General features: G+C 35.8%; 1 protein-coding gene across 2 annotated transcripts; it reads right to left on the reverse strand.

The window, feature by feature from the left end:
* Nucleotides 1-449: 449 nt before the first annotated feature.
* On the reverse strand, nt 450-10623 carry LOC115950940 (protein TIC 22-like, chloroplastic). Of its 2 annotated transcripts, XM_031068221.1 has the most exons (7): nt 9985-10623; nt 9767-9841; nt 3811-3867; nt 1215-1274; nt 1044-1124; nt 936-971; nt 450-724 (listed from the first exon to the last, which is right to left on the reverse strand). In XM_031068221.1, the coding sequence occupies exons 1-7, from the start codon at nt 10525-10527 to the stop codon at nt 644-646; spliced, it is 933 nt and encodes a 310-aa protein (XP_030924081.1). In that variant the 5' UTR covers nt 10528-10623; the 3' UTR covers nt 450-643. The 2 variants fall into 2 exon arrangements, with proteins under 2 accessions (XP_030924081.1, XP_030924082.1); XM_031068222.1 differs by lacking the exons at nt 450-724; nt 936-971 and adding an exon at nt 2345-2444 and having other exon boundaries at nt 1039-1124; nt 9985-10606.
* Nucleotides 10624-10862: the final 239 nt, after the last annotated feature.

A 10862-nucleotide genomic window follows, 5' to 3' on the forward strand; every position in this document is an offset into this window, starting at 1 on the left:
GTACTACATTTTCTTTTCGTAGGTTCTACAGCTGGGAAGTTGATGATGATGGCTCGGTTAATAAAGCTAACAGTGCAGATTATTGACATATTAAGCTCTAGGGAATGGGATAAGTTTTCTAGCTAGAGCAGTATCTGGATTTTGTCCATTTCTTTCTCATCCTCTATGGGTTGAGACTTGAGAGGCCTTTGACATAAGTGAGTTTGTACCCCAGGCCTAATCTGGACCACTCCCTCCATTATATCAGCTTTCCTTTGTGTGCTACTCTCTCTCTCTCAACAAGGTGTCCATTCCCAGTTCCCATACACATAATGACTTAAACATCCTAATCTGGGTGAAGATGAGTAACGACCCTTCAGACGTAAGAAACTTTACGATTTATGAACTAATCAAAGTTAGAAATAAGAATTAACACTTCATTAAGACACGGATCTCTACAGGGTAGCAAGTGCCTAAAAATAAAAAAATTCAAGACCAAGCCATTAATAATTGGTAGAACTCAATTAGAAGATAACTCTGAAATGACATGCCTAAAATTTAAATTAAAAACAAAAAAGAAATAGAAAAAAGTATACAACTCATAAAATATTTACTGAATTGATTATCTAGTTAAAGATGCCATGACCTACACATTTATAGTTGCCTAATGCTGGGTAGGGTCAGTAGAAACATCGAAACCAGGAGGTATAAAAACAATGTCATCCCACTTCGAAGTTGAGCTTTCCTGCAAAACAAACATTACACTGTCATTTTAGCTTTACTAATTAATATAACAACATTTTATTGCCCAGAAGACAGGAGCAGCGAAAATCCAAGAGAAAAATAAGAGGCAAACAAGCAAAATATCTAAAATCTTAGATATTTTTTAAGAATATCATCTTTTGGGCAACCAACCAGAGTATGAAAGGTAAAACTTCTTTACAGAGGATCCTTACCTTCATCCCCTTGAGTACCTCCTCAAGAACTGCAACCTACAAGACAATCAAAATTAAGTCCATAGAATGAGAGAAGCTTTAACAACAAAGAGGCAAGGAAATTCATACCTGAATATCCCCCCGTCTGAAAGCAGGATTTATTTGATTCTGCTGGCGGGAAGCTCTTAGTAGGGAATTTTCTAAATCTTCCTATAAAAATACCAATGACAAGAAGAGTTATAACACAATGCAGAAAATACCACAATATTGCATGTTGAGAAGTGTACTTTGCTAACTAACCTTTCTAAAAAAAGCTGGACGATAGCTCTTGTTTTGGCTCTTCAGTATCAAACTCCTTGACTGTTCAAAATAGTAGTGTAGAAAAAATCATGGATGAGGGCATGTGTACGTGTCTAGGGACCAATGTAAATATTATAATGACAAGAGATGGCAGCATTGTTAAGGCCATGGTCATAGCAAAAAGATCTAATAGCAATTATAATGATGAGAAGGCCATATTCTTAGAACCACGGTCATGGCAGGACAAATCTAACCCAGTGAAACATTGGGCAGCTAAATGAAACCAAATCTACATTATTTGAAGCATGGACAACCAGTAGTCAGGATTAAAATTGACACCCCAGCATGAGCTTATGCTTTGAACGCAGAAACACCCAGTTGTTCAGGACCAAAAATGTATTTTTTGTAGTGCTAGTGGAATAAAGTACTTGTAGTCCCATCCGAAACCAGTGCCTTATCAGGGCCTGTACCTAAAGGACTTCTTCCTCCTAAAAATGGAATTCTAGATAAACTGTTGATTCTTCTTCTATGGTATTGAAAGGCATCTCATCCAATTTCGATCTCCCAATAGTTGGAGGCTGGGATGAGCTTTACCATTGCTTCACCCTATACAGGCAAGTTCAAATTTAGACAAGAATTTCAATTATCACTCAATAGGTTTAACCAAAATCACCATTTTTCCTTTTTTGTTACTGTGGCCGGAGTTCTGCTGCTCACCTTCTAACGTGGCCATATAAGTCCTTTGTCCACTGGTGCTTTTGCCAGTGTTATCGCCTGTGCTCACTTGGTTTTGCTCTGATTGGCAATTTGTTAATCAAGGTTTCATGATTGCATACTGCTCAGGCTCAAGGAGTTTTCTTAATGCAACAATTTTTGAGGTGACATCGTCACTAGTCATTCTCACAAACTATTTTAGGTGTTTCTATAGCACCAAATCAATCAATTCTTCTAACAACCACTTAGCACTCCTTTCCAATGAAAACCAACCATAAATATATGTTTTCCCTGTAGAAGGATGTAAACAAAGAAAATTGACCCCCTACTTCTAAGATAAGTTCAAAAGCTTTAATTTCAAAGGAAAAACTTTTGACCTGCCCATGATTGGGGCCAAAAGATTACTGTCCATTTACCAGTAGCGCTTCCTAGAGTTGCCATTTGTGATGGTAGAGTTCCCTCTTCTTCCTCTTCTGGAGGCCTCTCTCTCCAATCTCCATTAACCTCTAGTTCTTGCTAAATAGGTATAGAAAAATTTTATAAGAAAATCTAGAAGAAAAAAAAAGTTATGGAGAGAATTAAAGAGAAGATGAGGATGATATATTGATAATAACAAGAGAACCCCAATCACATCACAGTATTGAAAATAGTTAATAGGCAAAGTCAACAGATCCAAAGTTTTAAGCATGCCAAATCCAATCCAGAGTTTTAAGTATCCAAATTCCTCAAACATTTTTTGATACATAGGAATAATTTCATTAAGAGAAGTCTATAATCTAAAAATTGACAAGAAGGAATACTGCCAAGGGAAGCCATCCATTCGTACAAACATATCTCAGCAAAGGCTTTTTTACAACAAGACAAGGATAGTTGACCCCTTGAAATTTCCTGTTATACGCTGCCAGATTTCTCACATAAAGCATAATGGGGCCACCTTCCATATTTCACCACCTCTACAATGATAAAACTTCCCTAGCCAATAAGAAAGCATGGGACCCATCATTGGCATAACCCAAGAGCCTCCAAATAATGCAAATACGTAAGACCTTCCTCAAACATGTACATTAAGTTGCTGCATCTCCCCCTCCCCCCTCACAACCAAAAAAAAAAAAAAAGGTTTCTTAATAGAGAATGCATCTCAGCTTCCTCTAGGCTACCACATTACGAAGCTCAAATTGTCAACCATGATTTCCCAAAATTAATTCTAGTTCTATTCTCATTAAGGTCTATAGTGGTAAATGCTTCATCCATTTATTTTTTCCCTAAGATGAAAAAAAATATTTTCCTTTTTTTTCTGATAGATAAATAAAAATAAATAAATAAATGAAACATTCTTTGTTCTCTCAGGCCAAAAGCCTTAAGGCCAAATAGCACATCCCCCACTACCCCAGCAGTAAGTATGGGTGGCAGGTGAGGGTAGGAGTTCAAATCCTCTTGGTTGCATGAATGCTAACCAAACAAAAAAAAAAAAGGTTCCTTGTTCTATCAGTAGAAAAATATACATTGTAGCATCAAAGCAGCCAATAAATCATTTATATTGGGCATTAAGAAAAGGCATCAGAATGCTCCTATTTGGATGGCTATGCCCCCTTGTTTGATGTGGTGCATTTGGCGGGAGAGGAATAACCGGCATTTTGAGGATTTAGAGAGATGAGTTTCAGATCTTAAACTCTTCTTCCTTTAGCCTCTTCTGGATTGGGTTGCAGTGTTAGGCTTTGGTTCTTTTTCTTTAGCCCATGGTTTCATGGACTTTGTACTTTATGCACTTGATTTGTTTTTGTCCCTGACATATACTTCCTGCATACCCAGGTGACACCCTTCTTCTTTTTAATGTATTTTTATTACTTATCAAAAAAAAAATATTGGGCATTAAGAAAAGAACCTGGAAAACTGGAACACCCGAAAAGCCATCATCAGAAATACCAATCTTTTCCATTTCCTACACACACCAAGAGGATATCCACACAGAAATTATTAATATCATAATATTGGTGGTTCAAATATTCTAGAAATTCTTTATACTTTAATTTCTCATCAAGCAAATCATAACAACTAAAATTTGAACATAAAAGGAAGGTGTTGTTAAATGGAGTCAGAAAAATTGTAAATTGATCTTATACTAGTTGGCTTAGAAAGTTTCTCAGACTTGGTAACAATACAGAAGAAGTCAACAAATTCATTTTGTCATTAAGTTTACTTCCCCAAGTTAAAGCACACCTAAATAGGCATACATTAAGTGATCTTATTCCTCCAACAAGAGGAAGTAAAGGGAAATAAAAAGGAAATACTATATAAGTCAGAATCAGCCTAAAAAACTTGAAGACTGCCTACTAATCACCTTTTTCGAACCTCGCAAAAAAAAAAAATAAAAAAATAAAAAAGAAGAGGGAACCTTGTTCACGTAGGATTAATACTAAATTGAGGAATTTGTCCACGTGTGATTGAGGAATTTGCCCGCATGTGATTGTGGTGGGTTTAGATTTAAGAAGATTTGTGGATTTTGGGTTTAGAACCCCTTGAGAAGAAGGGCTAAGGTTCAAAATAGAAAACATTTAATTTATGGTTGGAAAAAAATGTTTTAAAAAAATATGTGAATAGTCACATGAATAGTACCTGTGAACAGCACCATGAAAGAGGAAGGGGAAAAAAAAAACCAACAATACTCAAAACACCCAATAATTTTATTAATCAACTCTATCTCCTTTGAATACACTTAGCACAATTATAGGACTCCTAATTTCACTAGTAAACTAAAAACCTAATAAAAGATTAACTTGGTCCGTTAGTCGCCAAGAAAATAAAACTTAAAATACTTTGGATCTCCTAGAAATTGTATACTTAACTAAACTATTCAAAATACCCTTAATAGATAATTTGCACGAATAGCAAAAATTGCAAATTTGCCCGACTACAAAATTAACCATAACCATAAAATAACAACCCAAATAAAAAATAAATATATGTTTTAACCCTAAAAGGCTCATACCTAAACCTTTAAAACCAAATGACTTTTACTTCAATTGCTCTTCACAGGCAAATCCCAAAATATAATTCTTGGATAGGAAAATTTGCAAAATAACAGCAAATCAATCTTCCATGGCTACATCATTCTCCCCTAGTTTAAAAACACTCAACCTCAAGTTTTATAGTGTTGAAGTCTAAGAACCTCTGAACTTGAAACTTCTACCAATTCTTCAATCACCATCAGAAGAATTAAGAATAAAGAATCATTCTTTCCCACCACATTATTAAATTCATCTGAAATGATAAAATCAATTATTGGAGGAATTTTCAACTTACACTCCTTGAATTGATACATAGCAGTAACATCAAGTCATCAACATCTTCCTTCATCTTTTCATTCCATGATCAATCTTCTTCAACTTACACTCCTTTGTTGTCACTGATGTCCTTGTAACACATTCCTTTAATTTTTCTTGAAGTTGGACCTATGGTGAATCATAAGGCTGGGTTTCTCTGTTTAAGGCTACAAATGAGGTATTGAACCAAGCAGCAAATAGTCAGGTCCACATCCATCAAATTTTGAAGGGGGTAACAGGTGCAATTTTTTCCAACAAGGGTGGGGATAAACTAGTCTCTAACTTATCTAAGTTCTTGATAAGTTGCTATTTTATGAAGATATTTAGCCAAAATAGCAACTTGCAATTTGTTCAAAGTTTCTTGCATAGTGTATAATTCTTTGATTTTTGCTTCCATTGAATTCACCTTCTCACATAAATGTTTAAAGTACTTTTTGGTCCTTCATAATCTTGAGAAAAAGCCTTGAACTAGGATTTTTATTCCATTTGTCATCATGATTTTAGATGAAATTTTTTTCAAGTGATTGGCAAGAGAGGCTACAGTGGAATTTTCTATGGGTAGAGGAGTTCAAACATCATATGGTTGGATGGGATAGAGTGTGTTCTCCCTTGACTAGTGGAGGGTTGGGGATTCGGAAACTTACTACTTTTAATCAATCTTTGTTGGATAAGTGGTTATGGTGATTTGGGTTGGTGGGGGACCAATTGTGGAGACAAGTAATTACTGCGAAGTATGGGAAGGAGTGGGGTGGGTGGTATTCAAAACCTGCACAAGGTTCTCTTGGTTTTGGGTTGTGGGTTGTGGAAAAGTATTAGAATGCAGGGAGATCTTTTTTTTTACAGTGCTTTTGGTTTGGGGTGGGCTCTAATAGTCAAATCCGATTCTGGTACGATTGTTGGTGTGAGGATCAACCTTCAAAGATGAGGTTTCCAGTGTTATTTTAAACTGCATTGGATAAGGATCCTTCTGTGGAAGCTTTGTTGGAGAGACATGAGGTGGGGGCAGAGGAGTTGGAGTGTTGGGTTCATGAGGAATTTTAATGATAGGGAGATTGATGAGGAATTTGCTAGAATCTTATATTCCCACTAGGGAGGGGGGAATATTGGATGAAATGGGATCTAAGGAGTAATGGGGATTTCACTTTGAGACCTTTTTATGAGACCTTACAGGGTTCATCTTCAATTTCTTTCCCTTGGAAAGCCATATGGAGGGTTAAGGCTCCTTGTAGAGTTTCTTTTTTTGTAAGGACAGCAACTCGGGGGGAAATTCTTACTTGTGATAACCTTATTAAGAGGAGTTACACAAAGGTGTTGGTTGCATGTGTTAATGCAATGAGGAGGCTGTGGACCACCTTTTGATACACTTAGTGTGGCTTTTGACTTATGGTGTTATATTTTTCAGATGTTTGCGATTCAATGGGTATTAATGGAGAAGGTTCCAATTTATTATGGGGATAGCGGATTGGGGGATCTAATTGGTTGTCAGCTGTTTGGAACCTTGTACCCTTATGTGTTCTATGGACTATCTAGCTGGAAAGAAATCGATGCACTTCTGAAGATGTGGAGTGCACATCAACTCAATTGCTAGCACCTTTCATTAGTTCTATATATGAGAGGTCCTTTGCTATGGGTCTTACAGATAGTAATTCTGTTCAAAAATTCAGAGTCAATTCATATGTAAATATTTTTCAATTGCAACTCTTTAGGCTACTTCATGTCTCTCTTCATGAAGTAGTCTCTTTTCAATAAAATTTTTCTTCCCTTTAAAAAAAAAAAAAGATTATTTCAACAAAGAACTCGTAGGATTTTGGGATTTGATATCAAATTGTCGTATGACAACTTGCCTGCACGTGGTTGTGGTGGGTTTAGGTTTAACAAGATTTGTGGATTTTGGGTTTAGAACCCTTAAGAAGAAAGGTTACAGTTCAGAACAGAAGATATTTAATTTATGGTTGAAAAGGGAAGAAAAATAGAATTGTTTTAAAGAAAAAAAAATCTATGAATTCTGCCAGTGAACAGTGCTTGAACAGTACAAAGTAAAAGAAGAAAAAAAGAATCCTAAAGCCAACGTGCCTCAATACTCAAAACACTCAATAATTTTATTAATCAACTCCATCTCCTATTGAGCACAAATATATAAATATATATGAAATAGGTTCAAGTTACACCTGGTGTAACTCTACAAGAGTTACAACTTTTTTTAACCGTAGTGTAGATTATAAAAAGATCTAATGGTGAGAAATAAACTACTTGACTATGTAATTAATGTTTTAAAATTTAATGGCCACCACATTAATTTATTCTTTACTTTCCAAAACTAATTTATATTCTCTCTCTTCTCACCCAAAAGTCCTTCCCTTTGATATCAAAAAATAAAAATAAAATAATCCTTCCCTTTCTTTCTCTAAGCTCAACTCCACTGCCAGAGCTCCAATCTCTCTGCCTAATCTATTGATTGCAAGGTTGCTTTTAACTTCCACATATATCAACTCAGCAAAAGAAAAAAACTTGGACGAATGAGTTTCAAGAATTTTAAAGGTGAAATTGTTCAAGAGCTTTCAACCCTTTCAGAGCTTCTTTTATCTCTATCTACCAGAGAATCTTCATTTTGGAGAATTTCCCCTTAAAATCAAGAATTTATAAATTTTGTGTCTCAAATGTTTGAACACAAAAGAAGAATATTAGAAGGTGAAGCGCAAAAAAACTAACTTGGACTCGGAAAATTTATAGTAAAGTTTCCTCACATCCATTGCCATGAACATGGATGATAGAACCAATTTTTTTTCTCCCTCTTCTTTTTTTCACAGGTTTCTTTTACGAGTGGTTTGCTATTTTCTTCCACAGCCACAAACCATTTAGGACAATTTAACTAGCAAACGTGACAACAAATCCTTTCCTTGCCATAAATCCAGATAGTTAGTAATTTTATGGCCCACGCAACCTACCAGGGCCAAGGACGGTGGAGAGAGAAGAGGTGAGTTTAGAGAGAAAAAAAAGATAGGACTTTTGGGTGAGAATGTATAGAATTTTGGAAAGTAAAGAATAAATTAATGTGGTGGGCATTAAATTTTGGAATATTAATTATATAATCAAGTGGTTTCTTTCTCACCGTTAAATCTTTTTACAATCTACGGTTAAAAAAATGTGTGACTCTTATGAAGTTACACCAGGTGTAATTTGAACTCATCTATATAAATATATATATAGATATAAAGAATTTTCCTTGTCCTAGTGGAATTAGGACTCTTAGGGCCCGTTTGGATGGAGGGGGGAAAGAAAGGGAGTAGAGTAGAGTTGGCTGAAAATAGGCTAATTTTGAGCCAAATCTACTCTACTCCCCCTCCCTCTCCCTTAATCCAAACGGACCATTAATTTGACTAGTAAACTAAAAACCTAATAAAATATTAACTCAACTTTAGAACCAAAATACCCTTAATACGCAAAAATCACAAAATATATAAATTTTTCCTTGAGTACAAAATTGACCATAACAAATAAAATAAATAAAAAATAAAAAAACTGTTTTAACCCTTATGACTTATACCAAACCTTTAAAACCACACAACTTTTACTTCTATTGGACTTCACATGTGGACCCTATAAAATAAGAACAAGTTTAGTAGTTTTTCTATCATAAGTTGATTAAGGTCAAACCATGAGATTGTTGTGTTAAAGCACTGTCAATTTCATAGCATTATAGCAAGATGGGTTCGTTCCTTCAATACTTCCTAAATGTTTCATGAATGATATTTCATTTAATAAATACAACTTTTACTTGTCCATGTTGCCCATGATTCTACTAATTGACTCATACCTACCAAAACAAAATAACTAAAATGGTTGAAACTTAAAACAAAACCAAACAGTTTTACAGATTTTGTTTTTACTTTGATTCAAACCTAGTTTTGGATAGAACAGGTGTGAGCAACAGAGAACAGTATCAAGTGCCATGTCATATGACAGCTTCCCTTTGCTTGAATAGCATGAAAGCTGCACCTTCCACTAACAGCCCAAGAAAATTGAAGCATTTTTGCCAGCATTTTCTTAGAAAATTGTTTCCTAGGAATTTCAAGGGCAGCTAAGCTTCCACTGAGGGGAAGAAAGAAGTTTCTATTCTACCCATGGCATCTATAGGTGAAAGTCAGGGTTAGAAACAATGCAATAAAAATACAAATGTTCAAGAATTTTAGATCTAAGGAAAACAAAACTCTGGAAACTCCAACTTATGTAGTTTGAAGTGAGGGAATGTGTGGATTCCAATTAGCTCAACGGGCAAAATATATTGCCATCGAACAAGAGACATAATAAAGAGGAATTATCGACATCATAACTTCAAGAAAAAAAAAAAAGCATATTAAAGTACGAAACCCCAGACCACTATTATCTACATTAAAATAACATCTTTCTAGTTCTCACATGAGCACAAGTGGACTTGTAATTTATCAGAAAATAAAATTCAAATCTCAAAACCGCAAGTATACTTATTTTATCATAACTATATGTGAATAAATTGCTCACCCTAAGCGCATTCTTGACTTGTGAAGACTCCGGAATCAGCCTGAAAGCCACCCCATCAAGCTTCAACTGAACAACCTGTAAAAAAAAAAAAAAAAAAAAAAAAAAAAAAAGAGAGAGAACTCATTAAGACTCCACCAAATATTTTATCCACTTGGGTTCGTACACAAAATAAGTCTAGAGGCACACAAAAAAATGCGATTGTTATTGGTAGTTAAAACCTTATTGAGAGCAACAGCAACCACTTTGGAGCCAGTTTGCATATTGGGATCCAAGCTCTTAATCTGCTCAAGAAGCGCCTCAGCGTCCTCCTTCTTGAAACAAAACAGCCCCAGAGATTTCTTGTACTTGGTCGAAACACCCGAAACCAACACGAATTCTTCAGAGGCATTGCTCAGCGCGTACACAGGCACGCCCGCCAGCCGCTCTTCAATGGCCTCAGTCGACAGGCCGCCGACACTACCAGATTGGCGAACAGCCGTGAACTGGGAATTGTTGGGTTTGGCAATTCGAGCCCAAACGGGGTTTTTGTTAGAAGAAGAAGAAGAAGAAGAAGGGTCAAGAGTATGTATTGCGTGGTTTTGGAGGTTGGAGAGAGCGGATTGAAAGTGGGTTTTGAGGGAAGAGGGGTTTGGGAGGTGTTGGAGGAGATTGGAGCAATGGTTTTGGAGGTTGCAGAAGGCTTCTTGGAGCTGGGGATTGAGTTGAGGGGGTAGTTTGAGTGATGGGAAATTTTTTGGTGTGTTGGAGTTGTGGGACTTCATTTTCTCGGAAACGAAAGGGCTCAATTGGAGTGATGATGATGATGAAGGAGGGAAGGGGTTTTCAATTTCAGGTGAGGGACGGCAGGGTTTTTGGCTTGGGTAAGAAAGGCTAATTTACCACTTCGTCCCTACCTTACCTTTTTACTTTTTAATATTGTGTCAAATAGCCTTCATCTTTAAGAAAATCAGCCACTAACCCGTTCGATGCACAGGATAGTTAAATATATAAATTACAAATATTTATTTTGCTTGAAGGTTCTATGATTTTAAAATGGATAAAATGACTATTTCTTTTTCTTTTTATAAACAACAATCTTTATTGAAATGTATCCAAG

The sequence above is a fragment of the Quercus lobata genome, chromosome 6, assembly GCF_001633185.2.
Source record: "Quercus lobata isolate SW786 chromosome 6, ValleyOak3.0 Primary Assembly, whole genome shotgun sequence".
Classification (NCBI taxonomy): domain Eukaryota; kingdom Viridiplantae; phylum Streptophyta; class Magnoliopsida; order Fagales; family Fagaceae; genus Quercus; species Quercus lobata.